The sequence below is a fragment of the Oenanthe melanoleuca genome, linkage group LGE22 (genome assembly GCF_029582105.1).
Source record: "Oenanthe melanoleuca isolate GR-GAL-2019-014 linkage group LGE22, OMel1.0, whole genome shotgun sequence".
In the NCBI taxonomy this organism is placed as follows: domain Eukaryota; kingdom Metazoa; phylum Chordata; class Aves; order Passeriformes; family Muscicapidae; genus Oenanthe; species Oenanthe melanoleuca.
In genome coordinates this window covers 1,293,686-1,312,319 of record NC_079363.1, presented here as the reverse complement: position 1 = coordinate 1,312,319, position 18,634 = coordinate 1,293,686, and the positions used below count along the sequence as shown (strand labels likewise).

Here is an 18,634-nt window from a genome sequence, read left to right as displayed (position 1 = left end):
CAGTAACAGCCTCGGCACTAATTAAAGGGAATTGAATACAGAAATGTCAGACTGGAAACACTTTGCAGGCACCCGATCCCTTTTCCAGCCATCAGGAGAGATGCCCTCAGGGACAGCAGCAGGGCTTGGGGACGGCAGCTGCTCCCTCTGCCGGGTAAAGACCAGCAGAGCACACTAAGGTCTTAATTAACCATTTAATTAACCAAACCTTAACTGGGGCTCAGTTATTGAGAACTAAGGAGGTAAAAACACCCTGCAGGAAGGTGAAATCTGCACTCATGATTTTTTACACTGCCAGGTGTGTACAAGTGCCACTTCCTCCACTAAAATTGACTTTTATTTATTCCTGGCTGTCACATGACCTGATCCACACAGGTATTCACACCTTGGCACCACCACTGCAGCTCTAACTTCATTACAAATAATTAGGGACCATCAGAATTATAATATTTTAGCGATTTTATTTACCAAGATCAAAATTTGCAACCATTAATTGTTTCAACAAATATTTACAATTCATGGAAAGCACGGACTGTTTGGAACCAACATCAGCTGCTGCATCTCTTGCCCTCAAGAATGAGATTTTACTCTTTAAAACTGAGATTTGAAAGTAAATCCAAACTAAGAACTTCATAATCAGTGCTTAAAGAACAAACTTGTGTTACTGTTTAATATTCCCACGATGAAAACCCAGCTGTTCCTTCCAAGACATGATTTTAATAAAAATTGACTCCTGGTGTGTCTGGCAGGACAGGTGCTTCCCTTGCTGGATACAAGAATTGGCCACCAGGTTTTTACAGTCTTAACACTTGGTAGTTTTTTTTTACTATTGTTCCATATTACAAAAGAAAAAAAAAATAATAAAAAAAAGAGAACACAGTGAGGATGAGCTAGCACAGAGCTCCCAGAGCAGTTGAGAGCTGCAGGTCACAGAGCTGAGGCAAGGTCCAGCTCTCTGAGGTTCCAGGCTGCTCCAGCTGCCTGAAATTCCACCAGAGGAACAGGAAACACCCACACCTCTCCAGGAGCAGCTCCCTCAGGTTTGGACTTCCCCAACCTTATTTCTGATGTGCCACAAAACTTTTTTTTCTGATGTGGTGACGACCAGGAGTCTCACTGCAGCCTGGCCTAAAGGAAACACACTGGGATCGTGCCCACAACAATCAGACACTTGGGAACTTCAGAGAAAAAAAAAAAATCCTTTCCTAGCCCACTAACCAGGAGATTGTGGAATGCAGATTGCTCATGGCAAAGAGCTCTGCCTGCTACAAGTCCAGTAATTCCAAAAAAATCAAAAGCACTGGCTGACCATGGGTAAGTGTTCCACGCCCAGGGAGGGAGCGGAGCTGGGAATCCCAGCAGAGCTGAGCACACAGGGAGCTCCCAGCCCATGGTGAGATCCCCACGGACAGGACTGGGAGCAGGATTCAATCCCAGCCTTGGAAATGGTTCATGGCTCGTGCAAGAAGCACTGCAGTCACCCCCAGCACCTGGCCAGACCATGGCCTGGCCACCAGGGACACATCCTGACCACCAGGGACACAGCCTGGCCACCAGGGACACATCCTGACCACCAGGGACACATCCTGACCACCAGGGACACAGCCTGACCACCAGGGACACAGCCTGACCACCAGGGACACGGCCTGACCACCAGGGACACGGCCTGGCCACCAGGGACACATCCTGGCCACCAGGGACACGGCCTGGCCACCAGGGACACGGCCTGGCCACCAGGGACACAGCCTGGCCATCAGGGACACAGCCTGACCACCAGGGACACAGCCTGGCCATCAGGGACACAGCCTGACCACCAGGACCATTCCCTGACCACCAGGACCATTCCCTGACCACCAGGACCATGCCCTGGCCACCAGGACCATTCCCTGGCCACCAGGACCATGCCCTGGCTACCAGGGACACATCCTGGCCACCAGGACCATGCCCTGGCCATCAGGGACACATCCTGACCACCAGGACCATGCCCTGGCCACCAGCCCCACAGCCAGACAGCTCTGGGGGTCTCCAAGAATGGAGACTCCCCAGGTAGAGTGTCCTGGTCATTTCAAACTTTTGATTTTCACCTGAAACAAATTAAAATGGTACAAACTGGACTCTGACACAATGAGATCTAATGTGCAGATACTGTCAACTCTGGGGAGTAAAAAGCCCTCATCTGCTTTTTGTTTTTTTTTCTCTTTCCCCCCCCCCCAATACTCTTCAGGATCCATTTTTTTCTGCAAGTTGCCTACAGACATACAAAATTAATTCAAGTATCTCCTACACCAAAGAGGATCTCATTTGACTTTGTACTATCCATAAAAATATATCCTTGAAAATCTGGTTCACAAAATATTTCATTTGGTTACTAAAATGAAAGATATAAACTGTCAAAATACGTATAGAAACTCAATTTCAGGTTTTGTAAAGATCACAATTTAGCTACAAAATATACCAACCATCTCCCTGTTTGCAATATAGAATTTGCTTACAAAGACACCCTTACTTTGCAAAATAGCTCCTACCTTACAAAATTAGGCTGGAAATTGTAATTTTCTACTCCCAGCAATAAACCAGAGATTAGAACCTCAAAACCCTTTGGTATAGATCTTCCATTTTTCACTACATCATTTTTCTTCTATTTGGTTTCATGTTCCAAAGCCTGGGAGAGTCCCTGGCCAGGACAAGCACTGAGTGGTTAATTTTAGATATGATCAGCACACAATTTAATTTTCAATGATTGATGTTTCTCATGCCCAGAACTAAGAACAAACTCTTGCAAAATTAAAAAATTTCCGAAGTTTAATCTCAGAATTTCTTCAGAACTTTTGTCACCAGTCCTTGTCCCTCCCACTGTGCTTTAAAATCACTGATGTGTTGAATTCTCTAAGAAAATCAACACAAGTTTCCCTGCCTCAGACATTTCCAGGACCAAACCTCTTGCTGCCTTCTGCAGATCCTTCCCCAATCTGATAAACACAGCAAACATGGAAAAAAAAAAAATCATCTCAACTTTTTCAATTGTCATCTGAGAAAGAGTAAAAACATAATTTATACCTCGAGCAAAGTATCAGCTTTTTTATCATCTGCACCTGTAAATACCAACTTACAGGTTAAAATAAAAATATTTACAGACAAATAACTGAAGGAAAAAGGCTTGAAAAAGAGTAAGAAATCAAAACATACACTGGTTATAAAGGTTACTAATAATGGCAGCTATGGCAAGGATTCTGTTTCATCCATGTTTTCTTTGTAACCAAATTTCACCTCTCTTATCAGAGATAGTCAAAGGAATTTTCAAAGAAACTCTCATCACCTGCCCTGCCACGTGTGACTGTCCTTCCTCTGTAGCTGCAATCTTGAATTTCTCAGTTTCCAGTTGTGCCAGCAGGAATTTTGGTGAGGTTTTCTTGTTTCCTGTTTGTACTTTGTCACCAACATGTTGTAAAGAAAATCTATAGAGTCTTTGAGCTGTGAAATATAGGTAGAAAAGTTTCATTTTTTTGACCTTTCATCTAGTTTAAAAAATTCAGTATAAAAAAAAAAAATTCTCCTCTTGATATTTCACCAGTCCCCAAAGGTTTTTATCTTCTCTTCTTACACACTTTTATGACAGTAAAGATCTTTCAAAGTTTTTAGCTCTTCAATGAGAGTTTTGTTCTGATTTTCCAGGACTGCCACTCGATTTTCCAAACATTTCACATATTCCTTCTTCTTCCTACGGCACTCCCTGGCAGCTTCTCTGCAACAAAGCAGAATTCTTGATTTTAGCTCTGGGATCCATCTTCTGAACATCACAATTCAGACCAATATGAGATGCAGTGAGCAACAAAACCAAGCCAAAACTGCCTGAGGAGAGCAGGGAATTCTGCAGGATCTGGTAACACCCATGGCAGAAAATCTGCAGGGGAAAGCCAGTTTTGGTTTCTCCACACTGTGAGACTTGAGGGAGAATGTTTGGGTCACAATCTGCCACCTTTGGGTCACAATCTGCCACAAGCCCAGACACAAGTCCCTGACAGGAGGGGCAGCTGGCTGGGGTCAGGCTCTGCTCCAGGGAACAGGAGGAGAGGGAGCAGCCTCAGGCTGTGCCAGGACAGGCTGAGGTTGGACATCAGGAGCAATTTCTCCATGGGAAGGGTGGTCAGGCACTGGAACTGCCCAGGGGGGTTTGGAGTGCCCATCCCTGGAGGTGGCACCCAGTGCTCTGGTGCAGATCTGTCACAGATTTTATGGGAGTCTTTTCCAAGCCCAGTGACTGATCTCAGCACCCCCAGCAGCCCAGGGGCACTCACTCACCTGTTCTTCATCAGCCTGATCTCCCTTTTCAGCTGGGGATCGTCTGTCTTGCTGCTCTGGGAGGTCAGGGTGACAGGGGAGGTCATGACCACGGTCTGGGGCAGGGAGGAGCTGCTGGCCGTGCTGCGGATCTGGTAGGTCTGCATGTCCCCAGAGGCAGCTGGGGACACAGAGGGGGTCACATTAGCAGTGCCACTCAGCTGCCAGGCCTGCACCCACACCCCAGGTACTCACTCTGCACCACCACCTGGTTGCTGGGCACCAGGATCTGCTGCCCATCCGAGGTCTGGGCGTACTGCAGGATGGTGCCGGGCTGGGAGGCGCCGGCCACGCTCAGCGCCTGCAGCCCCTGCACCCCGTCTGCCCCCGGCAGCTGCAGCCCGTTGGCAGCGATGGCAACTGGGGAGGGACAGGGACAAGGGTCAGACACATCACAGCACCCCACAGTGGGCTGGCAGGGCCATTAAATCCCAGCCAGTGCCAGCCCTGCCATGGCAGGGACCTTCCCCTGCCCAGCCTGGCCCTGGGCACTGCCAGGGCCTCAGCACCCCCACAGGATGGGCAGGAGCACCACAAACACCAAGTGGGAACAGCAAAGGAACAAATCCTAATTTTCTGCACCTTTCTGTACCTCTCTGTACCTTTCTGTGTCTCTCTGATACTACGTGAGCCTTTCAATGTGGCCTATGATTGATAGATACATCTATGATATATATATATACATCTATGATTGATATATATATGTACACATATATGATTGATATATATATATACATATATATGTGTGTGTGTCTTCACTGACATGTTGGCTGAAATCCAAAGAACACCACTGTGTGCTCCATAACCAACACCCTTAAATGTCTTAATGTGCAAAAAATTAAAATTACAAAGCACTGGGTCTGTAGATACCAGCACCAGCTGTATGGAGACATTTTTAATTAAACCCCATAATGCATCCTAAGTGCTTTGTCTGATCCACTTCCTGCTTCTCTCAGCAGTTTTCCCTGAGCAGGTGACACAGCCAAGGATGTGTAGATACCAGTTACTTCTATGCACTAACTTTACAGACTACTAGATAATAACCAACTTCTGTCCTTTATCTTACTCAAATATTAAAGGAAATCTGTATTTTGAGGCAAGTGGAAGAAAAACTGTGAGGATATTCTGGGTAACTTACTGTACTGTCCAGTGCTTGTCTGGTAGATGGGTGTGGGGACAGACATGGAGGTGACAGTGGAGACCCCAGGACTTTCCTCATCTCCTTTTCTATCCCGTGTGTCTTCAGAAGAAAGATCTTTCAAAATTTTTCTGTGAAAAAAGGAGTCTGACATTTGACTGCACTCCTGACTTCAGTAAAATGATACAATTGAGTAAAAATCACAGCTGGTGAACATTTTGCCCTGTACAGAATCCTGCTGAGGCCAGTCTCCAGTTAGTGGAGTCAAAGTTTCCTCACAGCAACGATGGCTCAGGATGTTCAGTGCATGAACAGATTCACTGAGTGTTTCAAGGGAAAGGAAACAACCTGGAGGGCAGCAGAACACTGCAAACCAGGGGAAGAGGCTTCTTCTGTTTGTTGTTTTGGTTTCAGATAAAAACACCAAGTGTGTCACACCTGTAGGATGGACGACGAGCCAAGATGCCTCGAGCCTTCTGTGAGGAGCCAATGCTGTCTGAGGAGTCCTGGGAATCCTCACTCTCAGACAGGGAAGATACCTGGAGAGAAAGGGATCAGGAGCACCAGCTCAAACACAGAAAGCACCTGGAATCTTTGATGCAGAAGAGGAGCAGTGGGGTTTGTTGGTGAGAATGTAAAAGGACAATGAAAATCATATTTAAGGCAGCAGCATATCAGGGAGTAAATATGCAAAGTACCAGCTACAACTTTCTTTATTCCACTGTGTGCTCACCCAGTTCAAAATGTTATTTTGTCTCTGATGCTCCTTATTAGTGAACAAAACAATTATTTGTTCTTATCCATGTAACAGAGTGCAGAGCAATGCACAGAGCTCTGGGAAAAGCCTCTCACTGAACTGCAGACACAGAGCAGCCCATGATCAGCAGGGAAAAAAACCTGCTCGTCTTGTACCTTTTTTATTTCCCCAACAAGGCCACAATGTTCCTAAATTACAGAAAAGGAATGAATCCAGTTAGTGGAGACTGTGTAAGCAGGGGGAAGGAGAAGGAAAGAGACTGAAGAGCACCAAGCACCAGGCAGTGCAGATGTGTGAGTGCTTCCAGCAGGGACAGGCTCTCCTCTCCCTGCTCTGATGCTTTGTCAGCACTGACAGCTGGAAATCCCTGCCAGGTATCTTCTATGGTATCAGTTCAGTGAGGAGAGGAGTGTGGGACAAACTGCTGGGTTTTGGGGCAGCTCCTCCCTCCCCTGGCAGTGCATTCCCAGCAGGAACAGACTCACTGAACTCCCTGGGCACCTCCTGGCAGGGACTCCCACAAAAATCACATGGCAAGTGAGTGAGAGACACAGAGACTTGGGCACCACCAGCATGAGGGCACCCAGCAGCTCCTTCCCCTTCAGGCAGCACCAAACACTCATTTAATCCACTCCTGAATCATTCTGTAATTCCCCACTGCCCTCCTTTGGTGCCAGCCCCCAACACAGAGCTGTGGATTGGGTGTTTTAATAAAGGGAGGAGACACCAAATGGTTCCATTTTGGATTTGGATCCCAGTGAGGGATCCCTCAGGGCTGCACTGCTCACTGTCCCTCCCAGCTGGGGCAGAGAGGCCCCTGCACATCTCCCACAGAGCTGATGAGGGTGTTTGAAGCCATTCTGGAGTTACCTGCACGGTTTGCACCTGAGGGGAGTGGATCACAGAGGAGGACTGAGCTGTCTGAATCACCCCCTGCACCTGGACTTGCTCTCCAGGAAGCTGAACCACAGTGAGGGGAGCAGAACCTCTGAGAGACATCTACAACAGACCAAAAACCATCAGTGAAACCTTGGTGCCACGGGACTCAGGAAGTGCAACACGTGGAGGAAAACCCACATTAGCAACTTATTTTAATTCTAATTAAGTCACCAAAGTACCTTTAAAGATGCACAATTTTTAGACATTATTTGCATATGAAAAAGGCTGAAACAGTTCATTATTTCCTTTGGTTGGAGAAAAATCAAATGTGGCATTTTGTCACATAATCAAATATGTGATATTATGTAACATATTAAAAACATGAAAATGCTTCAGCTTCCTAGAGGGTTTGTAGTTTTGATATTGAACTTGCATGAGTCTTTGCACTTTAATTCAATTTATATTGTTCACAAAACAAAAATAATTCAAGTTGTACATGCAGACTGTAAGTAAATAACCACCTTCATCATGAAATGTCTTCACTACTTTTATTAATCTGAAATACATGAGAAGATGAAGGGATGATTAAAATACACACAGCTGAATTTCCATTCAATGCTACTTTTGTATCATAACTCACAACATTAAGGGACAATCAGAACTTTATATAAAAACAGATCAGGCAAAACAAACCCCAGCACACCTGCTGATATTCTCTCCTCTCCTATATCTAAATTTTGCATCAAAATCCCAATTGCCTCCACAGGATAAACAGTGGATGAGCTGCAAAACATTCCCAGGAAAAGCCTCCTGGAAGGATTCACTCAAAGGATTCAGGTTAAAGCTCTGACAGGGATGTTACCTTAGAGGAAGAATCTCAAATATTCAAGTTGATGTGGTTTATTAGATTAAATATGTTCATGTTGGGCTAAAATCCAAGTGTTTCCATGGTGCTGAGTACCCAGGATTGCTGCTACTACAAAAAGAGCTGGAAATGCTTTTTCTAAGGAAAAAAATGCAACCAGGCTTTTATTTTATTCCTGAGCAGCTCCTGTGGTTGAATAACCCCAAATCTGGGCTGCACCTCTGCACTGTACAAACACAAAAACTACCTTTTAAACACTTTAAAATTAATTTTATGTCACCCACCAACAAACAAACACATTTTCCTTATCCTCTTTCTGCTTTTTCTTCTCTGAGTGCTTCTCAGCATGGATCTATAATTTGTAGCACACAAGCACTGCTCTGAACTGCCTGAAATGTTTGCTGAGATCCAGCCCAGGCTTTACCTGTTGAGCAATATGAGAGAGCTGAGCTGCCTGCAGGGTTGTACCTTGTACAGCTGAGGGCTGGGACGGAACAGAGCTGCTGCTGCCACCCTTGTGCACCTCTTCCATCATCAGCTAGGAGAAAACCAGTGAAATCCAGTTAGTCCTGCATCTGGACAGGGCAGGGCCCAGTTCCACCAGTGCCTGATGGTTCTGCTCTCACTGGGACAGGTTCAATGAGCTCTCTGTCCCCCAGGGTCACCATCATGAAGGCACAGCCTGGATTTTTGTATTTTTATATTTCTGTATTTTTATCACTCCCCATCAACAGCCTGAGTCCTGCTGTGCCTCCTCAAGGGGACAGTGGGGTGGGACAGGGTGAGACTTGTCCTGCTGCTCCCTGGGGGTTTGGGAGGGAACAGCAGCAGTGCCAGGTTTGGGCTGTGCTGGAAGGGACTCACAGAATCACAGAATCACAGACTGGTTTGGGTTGGGAGGGACCTTCAATCCCACCCAGTGCCACCCCAGCCTTGGCAGGGACACCTTTCACTGTCCCAGTTTGCTCCAAGCCCTGCCCAGCCTGGCCCTGGACACTGCCAGGGGCAGCTACAGCTGCTCTGGGAACTGTGCCAGGGCCTCACCATCCTATTATAATCCCATTAATATCCAATTCTTAACATCCCATCCAACCCTGCTCTCTTTCAGTTTGAAGAAAATCAAGATTCCTTATACTAAAGAATATCTTTCTCTAAGTAAGATAATTTCCAAAAATATTTTAGCCAAGCTACCAGCCAAACCTATTTTAAACTATCTGAAGGTGTATAAACACAAACCAGGGACTCAAATCAAAGTTTTGAATTTTAAGAGTCACTCTGTCTTGATGTAATGCAGTCAGCAACACTTCTCTCATGTCTAAGATTTTATATTTAACTGTTCAGTGTCTTGCCAGCATCCCCCCTCGGATTCTGGGGGATTCAGGGATGCACAAATGCAGGTTTCAGCTGGGGGGAGTGGGCGGACCAGCCTGGAGCATTAAAAGCTGATGGGTGAGTGTTAAACATTTTGTCACAGAAGGTTTGAAAGTGTTGAAAGGACAGTTGCTATGAGACTAGAAATTACATTTCTTTCTGTGGAAATGTGAGTCATTGATTTTTCCCTGCTGAGCTGAAGCACAGCACGCAGCCCCATGAACACTCCTGGGGGAAGAGGCAACCCAGAGCAGAGTCCTGCTGCTGCTCTGAGGGGTCCTCCCCAAAATGTCACTAAAACAGGGGGCAAAACTGGTGGCTGGTGACACAAGAAACTAGGAGTGATGGAGCAGCTCTGCTGCGAGAATTGGGATGGCTCAGCCTGGAAAAGAGAAGTTCAGGGTAACCTAATTGTGCCTCAGCAGCAGCTGAAGGAGCTGTGAAGATCATTTCCAAGGGGCAGGGCTGGATGGGATTTGGGGATTTTGGGAAGGAATTCCTCCCTGTGAGGTGCTGAGGCCCTGGCACAGGTGCCCAGAGCAGCTGTGGGTGCCCCTGGACCCCTGGAAATGCCCAAGGCCAGGCTGGACAGGGCCTGGAGCACCTGGGACAGTGGAGGGGTGGGATGAGATGTTCTTTAAGTCTCTCCCAGCCAAAACAAATCCATGGCTCTGTGTCCTTTCCAGCACAGACCAAACCTTCCCCAGCCACTGCTGCACATTCCCAACATCCTCCTGGCTGCAAACATCAAACATTCAAGATTAAGAGCAGAATTCATGACAAACCTGCAGTGCACACAACTTTTATCTGTCCTCAAACACAGTTTTAGCTTTTATAAAGGAAAACTGACATTTTGCAGCCTGCAAAGTGTCCCAGGGCCTCTCAAACCGAAATCCAGGCAGCAGCAAAAATGACAATAAATTTCCAGTGCTACAGAAACCTCCATTCATTTCTGTAGTGCTAAACCACAGCCTGCCCTCCCTGCTCTCTGCTTTTAGTTTCTCTGTCTTACTGTCCCAGGAAAGACTCAGAACAGCCTGCAAGAAACAGTGAAACCAATAAAACCCCCCAGATAAACACCCCAGAGAGTTTGGCTGACCTTTCACTGGTGTGCAGTTCTGCTTACAGGAATAAAAGATAAAGTATTTCCCATTAAAAATAGGAGTTTTGAGTTGAATTCATCTCTGCTTGCTCTGGAATATTTAGTTATTCAGTCAACATCAACCAATGAAATGATTTAGCACCAGGATTGCAACAAGATGGAAATTCATCCTGCACCTCACAGCCTCTGGGGATGTGAGTGTCACACCAGACTTTGACTTTATTTAGCTGGAAAAGCAGGAATTTCCCCTGGAATGGCCACCTGTGAGGCAGAGATTGGCATCAGCCTGTGTGAAAAGAGAAGTTCTAAGGAAAAACCTCAAGCTCTGACAAGAAGCAGCAAAAAGGATAAAACACCTGAGCACAGCCACCCCCAGGTAAAACTGCTCTGACAGCTGAAATCAATTTATTCAGCTGAAAGCAGCTGCTCTCTTTGGGGTGAAGAAGAATTTTGCTGTCACAAAGAGGAGAAACACCCAATTATTGTCCCAATCTGTACAAACACCACTTTTTTTTATAACCAGACAGGTAAGGGTGATGATTTTCACAGTAAATCCAAAGTCTCCATGCAGCTCCATCTCAAAAGTTATTTAACTGAAAGGATTTTGCAACAGCAGCTCATGAAATTTGCTTTAAGGACTCCTAAAATTCTGGACATCCTCTCCCTCCAGCCAAGAAAACTCATCCTTCTCCAAACCTGAGCATGAAAATCTTCCTTTGAAACAAAAACAGAAATGTCACAGCTCATGGGGGCACATTTTATTTCTCAAATTCACCCTTCAAATACCACAGGGCTCATTTGTGCTCCACACAAACCCAGCAGAAACACAATAATGAAAAAAATAAACTCATTCCCACAACTTCCACTGATTCCCTAATTCTGTAAATTCCCCAAAATGTTACAGAGAGCACCAGAGGAAGAAACCAAGTTCTGTTTTGCCCTTGTAAACTGAGTAGAGGAAGGGTCTGATGATGTTTCATCAGTGAAATATTTTAAGAGCCAATTGATTATATTTTTAAAACATCAGAAATAGAGGAATACTTGACACAATTTTATTCTCAAATAGTGACAGGAGTCAAAGTCTGACGTTTACAAATTACACAAAGGGATTTCAAAACATTTCCTTAAATCATACTTAAGTAATCTGAGGGAATTGGGGGTCCTCAAAATCAGCTGCTTTCAGCAGTGAAAATATTATTTACCTAATTTTGCCATTAAGGCACTTGGAGAAAATTTGCTCACATAGAAAATTGATGGAACTTCATTTTTTTATATGCCAGAAATGAGTAAAAGAGCAAAGGGCAGCACATCCCACCAGATGTGCCAGAGGGAAAGGGAGTGAGTCAAGGTGCCCAGTCACTGCTCCCGATTCATCCCACAACACAAAAGTTATTCCTTAAAACTCCAGGAGTTTCCTCAGAGGATTTCTCCCACTCCCCCCCACCCAGGAACATCCCGACAGAACCTTCAGAAACGCTGCAGCCTGAAAATGTCAATATTCTATTCTCATCAGGGATCTGAGAGAAAACCAGCCCAGAGATCATTTCTATCATTTATATCCCATTTAAATCCCATTTATATAATTTATATCCTATTTATATCCAATTTATTTCATTTACATCCCGCTGCCCTGGATGCACCCGATCCTCAGTGAGCACTGGAAGCCAAGGCTCAGACACGGGACTGGGTAAAAATTAAAAAGGACAGAAGGACGCCCAGTATCGGCGGCTCAGTCACGATAAATCCGAGTTTGTCACGGGCAGGGCTCGGATCAGCCACCCTAGAGCCTTTCCCTCATGGCCGAGGGGATGCAGAACCCGGGGCGCTCCCGGTCACCCCCAATAAACCCTTTAGTAAACCGGGACGCCCAGGCCTCCTTCCCCCCTCAGCCCCGGGCCCGCAGCAGCCCCAGGCCGCAGGGCAGCGCCTCAGGCCCGGCTGCGCCGCCAACTCCCCGCGGTTCCCGCAGCGAGGCCGCGGCCTGCGCCCGGCCCCTCACGGCCCGCGGGGGCGGGCGGGAGAAGGGGGAACAGGCGGCGGGCGGGCCGAGAGGGACGGGGCGGCCTCCGCAGCCCGCGCTTACCTCAGAGCCCCGCGGGGCCGCGCGTGGGGAGCGCCGCAGCCGCCGCCCGGTGCCGCCGCCCGGTGCCGGCCCCGGTGCCGGCCCGGTTCCGCCTCAGGGCGGGCCGCGACCATAGAGTGGGGCCCCCGCCATAGAGCCCCAGCGGCGCGGAGCGCGCGGGCGCCGGGCTAGAGCGGCCCCGCCCGGCCGCACCATAGAGAGGGGCGGCAGAGCGCCGCCCGCGGCCCCCCGCGGCCACAGCGCCCCCTGGCGGTGGGAGGGGAGCGGAGCGGGGGCGGACCCGCGCTGTGCTGCCGGGATCGGGATCGCCGCCGGGATAATCACGATATCGCCGATATCGCCGATATTGCAGGGGAACAGCGTGGGTAAAGGGCAGTGCGGCCGGGTTTTACCGGCGGGAGCGGCTGGGACCGATTCCTCAGCGTTACGGAAGCTGCAGGTAACGGGGCTCGGCCCCTCTCGGGATTATTCCACAGCCGGTTTTGGGATCCAGTCTGTGTCCCCTGTGATGGGACAGTTCCTCAGCCATCGCTGGCGATCACAGGAAATTCAGAGTTCTCTGCAAAGCACAAACTGCAGCCAAGCACCTCGAGGAGCAGCAACCTCGCTCCTGGATTCCCAGAGGATCCCGGAATTCCTGAGGCTGAAAACTCCATCTAAGACCGAGTCCAGGAATTCCCGGGACCCCTGCAGGGATGGGGCTCCGTGCACGATCATTTCCCTTTCCATGGGGAAATCCCTGTGATCTCCAAGCCCCTGTTCCCTGGGATAAGATCCCAAATCCCCCTTTTCTCCAGGCTGAGCCCCTTTCCCATCTCCCTCGGGAATTTTCCATCTCCTTCTCCTGCTGTTCCTTAGCCCAGCTCCCTGCTCTGATCCCCAAAATCCCAAATTCCCAAAGCTGCAGCTACAGGTCACTGCCCAGCCCAGCTCCTTCACACCCCTAGAGCTCCAGCATTTCTGGGAGATATAAGATACTTACAAAATTCTCCCTCTGCCCAGGATCAGTTTTAACCCACATTTTCTTCCTTAAAAATAAAATTCCTTCATGGAAACAGTGCTGGAAGGACTAAACAAGCAACCAGGCATCAATATTTATTAACACAAGACAAAGGAAACACAATCAATGCGTTAATGAGACACTGTCCAGCCAGGTGTTAAATTTAAAAATGTAACTAATCTAACTTTAAATAAATAAAATCTTTATACATAATTACAGAATGCCGGCGTCTGGATTGGACAATGGGAAAGAGGTTGACAGAAATAAAAGCACAAATAAAAAAAAAAAAAAATGCATCTAGGGCTAAAATTGATCTGGTTTTTATAACCTTATTTTTAGGACAGTTAGTAGGACACAGCTGAATTGATTTAAACCAGAAATGAAGTGCAAATTCTAACAAAACAGGACAAAAGTGTCCTGTCCCCACAGCACAGTTTGCTCAGAGAAGATTCAGAAACATGAGACACACACAATGCTTTAGTCCAGTGGGAAGAATTCCCAGTTTTTCAGTTTCACTGCACTTGTTAAGTTGCAACCTGAGGGGCAAGAGAAGGGAGCAATGAGCCCTGTGCAGCTGCTGTCACACCAGGGGAAGAGATTTCTTTGGGAAAAGCACCCAGCCCTGCCCACCTGCAATGAAGAATCTGCTTTGTTCCCCCAAAAAAATATGGAAAGATCATCCCCAGCTCCAGAGGAAGGAATGGAATGAATTGTGGAAGGCTTGTGGCAGAGCTGGGGGTGGAATTTGGGGATTCCAGAGCCTCAGCTCCATCCTTCCTCCTCTCCAGGCAAAACTGAGCCAAAAACAAGGACAAAGCGCTCAGGGAATTCAAAGTGAGCAGCTTCTCCTTGTTCCTGGAATGTTCTCTCCATCCCATGGGCAGGGCTGTGTCCTCTCCAGCACACAAAATGGAATGTGCTGCAAGATTTGGAGCACACAGGAAACTTGCAAGATAAAACCTCAAACCATAGGAAGCTATCAGTACCTATCCAAACAAAAAAAAAAAAGGAAAAAAAAAAAAAAAAAAGATCAATCCAGTCACATTCAAAAATGCCATTTCAGGAATTCCATCTGGCACATTTGATGGAATTCACACACACATTGTTTTATTTGTGAAAAATCACGAGTAAAAATAAAAGACAATCGTGGAATTGGACTTAAAATCTACTTCAATGGACAAAAAAAATTGTTTGTTGAAATAATTAATGTAAAGCTTTGAGTAAAGAAAAAGGTTCAAGACCACCAGTTTTCCCTGGAAAGGTCACACTGGAGTGAAGCTGCTTGGCCAGGCCTGGGCTGGGCAGAAACACAAAAATGGTGACAAAGAACATGGAATAACAGGAATTTTCTGGCTGAAAGGGGAGAACAACCTCTGTGCACTTTACACCCAAAATAAGCTGCAGGAGCAGCTGCTTTAGTCACAGTCTGACCTGCCACTGTCCCCACTTGGTGTTCAATTTGTTAAAACTAAATATAATCACGATTTTGTGCATATTCTGATACTGTGGAAAACACAGACATGGTTCCAAAATGTGCCCCTGAAACCCAAAGTGTTTGCAAAAAACCTTAAAGTCCAGACCTGCCACAAAACTTCCAGTTTCTATTCCCCCACCAAGTATTTTTCAAAAATATCATTTGAAACCTCTTATCTGAGTTTTTAAAGCTGCTGTTTTCAGTGAGGAACCACCAGGATGGACACAGCTGGGGTTTGCTTGTGGATCCACTGTTCCAGTAACTGCCACAGGATCTTCCAAGTCCACACCATAAACCTTTTAAAAACTGCCCTAAAAACTTTGTGTGAGGTAATCTGGAACATTTTAAAAGTTTATTTACACTGTATACCACATCTGACTCAAAAAAACCCTGTTGCAGGATCTGGTAGCAGCTCCCAAGGCTTCCAAAAATCATATATTAGCACCCAGAGAAGTGTAATTGTTGTTAAAAGATGAAGAATTAAAAAAAAAAAAAAAAAAAATTCTAAGTCAAAGCTCAACCACCAGCTCTCCCCCACCAGGAAAATCTTGGACCTGCTGCTGCTTTAAGGCTTCTCTTTCTTCCCATTCCCTAAAGTTGGAGCTGACACAGGATGTGGAAAGCTGGCATAGCAATTTTCTCTGTTTTGTGAAAAATTTTGTGTTTGCCACAATTCCTGTCTCCTCCTGGAGAAGAAAAAATTGTGTCTGACTTAAACCTGGAATTCTGCTCCTTCAGGGAATGCTCTGAGGAGGTTTTTGTTTGCTCCCAGTTTCCACTAAAGCCTGTTCAAGTTCTTGCTGTGTCTGCAGGAATGCCAAGGGAATGGCACAAGGGAATTCACCTGTGGGAATTCCCAAGCTCAGGAATGTTTTTCCTTTCCACACCTGGTGCTCAGGATGAGGCAGTCTCAGTCCCTCAGTTCCTTTTCTACCCCATCCCATGCTGAGTTCAGCCTCTTGGAGAAAAGATGTGCCTTAAAACCAAAGGGTTCTACACACTCCTGGCCAGAATAAAGACACAAATGAAATCAGAAACCTGGGGAAGGTGGGAGCATCTCACATTGTGTCTAAGCCAATGCCAGGATGCTGAGGACCACAAAAGTCACCTGTCCTTAAAAGCATCAACCTTCAGCTGTCCTCACTAAGCCAAGTTAATTTGCTATCTAAGTGAATTATGTATAATAATATTTACATATTTAAAATATAGGCAAAATTCATTTTTTTCTTTTTTTTTTTTTTTTTAAATTCCAGAAATCTCTATATGAATAAGCAACTCTGATTCTGTAAGTTATTGATTTGGTCATGGCACAATTGTCAAGAAGTTGTGTGAAAGGAGATCATGGAGTAGGGAACTGCAGAACTCTGATGACCCTTTTAATAGTTTATTATCTTAACTAAATAAACCCTCCCCTTATAGAATCCTAACCCGGGATTAGATAAAAATACAAATATGTACAAGGGGTGAAAAAGTAACACTACTGTCAAGGCCTTGGGGGTTGGTAGCTCACACATTTCCCACTTTGCAGTTCTCTAAAGCTCATGGTTCAGTAAACTGTTACAAACGTTTGCTGCTGCCTCCCACATCCCCTGAACCCCCAGCACGGGAGGGAGGGAATGTGGCAGCAACTTCAAACTTGAGATCAAGTATTAGTAATTTTCACCAGCTTCATTTTCCTAATCACCCTCATCCCTCCTGCTGCCATCACATGTTGTAGGCGACGTAGATGGGGTCCAGCTGATCTGCCAGGAAACTGTCCCGCAGGTGCATCCGCTGCTTCTCGCCCCGCGAGTTGATGGGGATGACTCCAGGATCCACCACCACCACCACCCCCACGATCAGGTAATGCTCCTCCAGCACCACGTTGGTGACCAGAGGAACCAGATCCAGAGCCTCCTGCTCACAGCCACACAGCTCCACCACCACCACCAGCAGGTTGGTCCAGGTGAACACGGCGCTGGAATGGCAAAGGGGAAACAAAACAAAACCAGGTTGGTGCCACACAGATGCAAAGGTTTCAGTTCTTTATCCTCAGATGGAGGCTCCTGTGGCCATTACAGGCCCAGGGAGAATCTTAAAGGAGTTTTCCAGTCTGGTTTCTCAGACTCAAGCTGGAGCACTTTCTCTACTGTAAACATGAGAGAATTATAACAAATTATAACTGCTGGATCAGTGAGAAAGCCAGGGACAGGAGGTGTCTCCTCCTCTGACCAATGAACTGTCTGTATTTTGTTTTTCACAAACATGTATTTAAAGCCATGGCTTCCTTCAATAAACTGTTCTTTCTTGCACCATGCAAGAGAGTTACTGTGTCCTTTCACCACTCCATAACCCCCTATACAGTAACAGGTTCCCACCTGCTTTGGGCTGCATTTCCAACCTAACTCTGACGTGACTTGGTCCTGATGTGACCAAACTCAGATCTATCTCCTGTATGAGACAGGAACCAACGCTGCTGTCACCAACCCAGGAACAGCTCTTTACACCCCAGAGAAGGAAATTATCATTTCTGTGTTGAACTCTGTGAGAAAACCCTGAGCCTGTTCTCATCTGATGGGAAATCGTGTGCATGACTTCCTGATGCCAACACAAAAAAAACTAAATTTCCCTATATATTTTTTTTTTTTCCAGCTAAAACCCTGCATCTTTTCCCCAGTTTATTTTCCAGCTAAACCCCTGCACTTTTGGCCTGAAGTGCTGTTTCTGGGCTGGGCTGGCTGCAGCCCCAGCAGAGCTTTACCATTCAGCAATGCTCCTGTGGGTGCGGGACACCGAGGTCTCGATGTCGATGGGGTGGTAGCGCAGCCCCCGCAGCTCCAGGGTCTCGTCCAGGGCCCCCACCACGTACAGGGCGTCGTGGCGCTCTGAGAGAGAGGACACAGCTGCCATAAATGGGATGTGACAAACAGATCCACAGAATGCCACAATGCTTTGTATTGGGAGGGACCTTAAATCCCAGCCAGAGCCATCCCTGCCATGGCAGGGACACCTTCCACTGTCCCAGGTGCTCCAAGCCCTGTCCACCCTGGCCTTGGGCACTTTCAGGGATCCAGAGGCACCAACAGCTTCTCTGGGCACTTGTGCCAGGGCTTGGCCACCCTCACAGGGAACAATTCCTGCCCCACATCCCCTCTAAGCCTGCCCTCTGGCAGTTTGAAACCATTGTCCCCTGGCCTGGCACTCCAGGCCTTTGTAAATAGTTTATCTGTATCTTTCCTGCAGCTCCTTCAGGCACTGGAAGGCCACAGTTAAGTCAACCCAAAGCTTTTTTCCTCCAGGCTGAGCAATCTCAATTCTCCTCATTGCCCTGAGATTCCCATGTCCAGTCTGCCCAGGCCTCTGCCAGCAGTGCCCATTTCCGCTCCAGCTGTGCCCAGGCCCCTGCCCTGTGCCCATCCCCTGTTCCATGCCCAGCCCTGTGCCCAGGCCCCTTCCAGCTGTGCCCAGCTCCGGCCCCTGCCCAGCCCCTTCCAGCTGTGCCCATTTCCCTTCCAGCTGTGCCCATTTCCCTTCCAGCTGTGCCCAGCCTCTGCCCCTGCCCAGCCCTTGTCCCGCCCATCCCCAGCCCAGCCCCTGCCATGTGCCCATTTCCCTTCCAGCTGCACCCATTCCCATCCCTGCCCATCC

At 47.2% G+C, this 18,634-nt stretch overlaps 2 protein-coding genes across 6 annotated transcripts in view; both read right to left on the bottom strand.

The window, feature by feature from the left end:
• Positions 1 to 441: 441 nt before the first annotated feature.
• Positions 442 to 12,710, bottom strand: ATF1 (activating transcription factor 1). 2 transcript variants are annotated; one of them, XM_056515014.1, is made up of 8 exons: positions 12,534 to 12,710; positions 8,402 to 8,515; positions 7,104 to 7,232; positions 5,915 to 6,015; positions 5,477 to 5,607; positions 4,534 to 4,698; positions 4,300 to 4,459; positions 442 to 3,742 (listed from the first exon to the last, which is right to left on the bottom strand). In XM_056515014.1, the coding sequence occupies exons 2-8, from the start codon at positions 8,510 to 8,512 to the stop codon at positions 3,598 to 3,600; spliced, it is 942 nt and encodes a 313-aa protein (XP_056370989.1). In that variant the 5' UTR covers positions 8,513 to 8,515; positions 12,534 to 12,710; the 3' UTR covers positions 442 to 3,597. The 2 variants fall into 2 exon arrangements, with proteins under 2 accessions (XP_056370989.1, XP_056370990.1); XM_056515015.1 differs by having other exon boundaries at positions 8,446 to 8,515.
• Positions 12,711 to 14,188: 1,478 nt separating this feature from the next.
• DIP2B (disco interacting protein 2 homolog B) overlaps positions 14,189 to 18,634 on the bottom strand; it is a 63,128-nt gene continuing 58,682 nt past the window's right edge. For all 4 annotated transcript variants that reach the window (XM_056514932.1, XM_056514934.1, XM_056514933.1 and 1 more), the window contains 2 exons: positions 17,748 to 17,871; positions 14,189 to 16,964 (listed from right to left, as the gene is read on the bottom strand). In XM_056514932.1, coding sequence (XP_056370907.1) covers positions 16,712 to 16,964; positions 17,748 to 17,871 — 377 coding nt within the window. In that variant the 3' untranslated portion in view covers positions 14,189 to 16,711. The remainder of the gene's footprint in view (positions 16,965 to 17,747; positions 17,872 to 18,634) is intronic.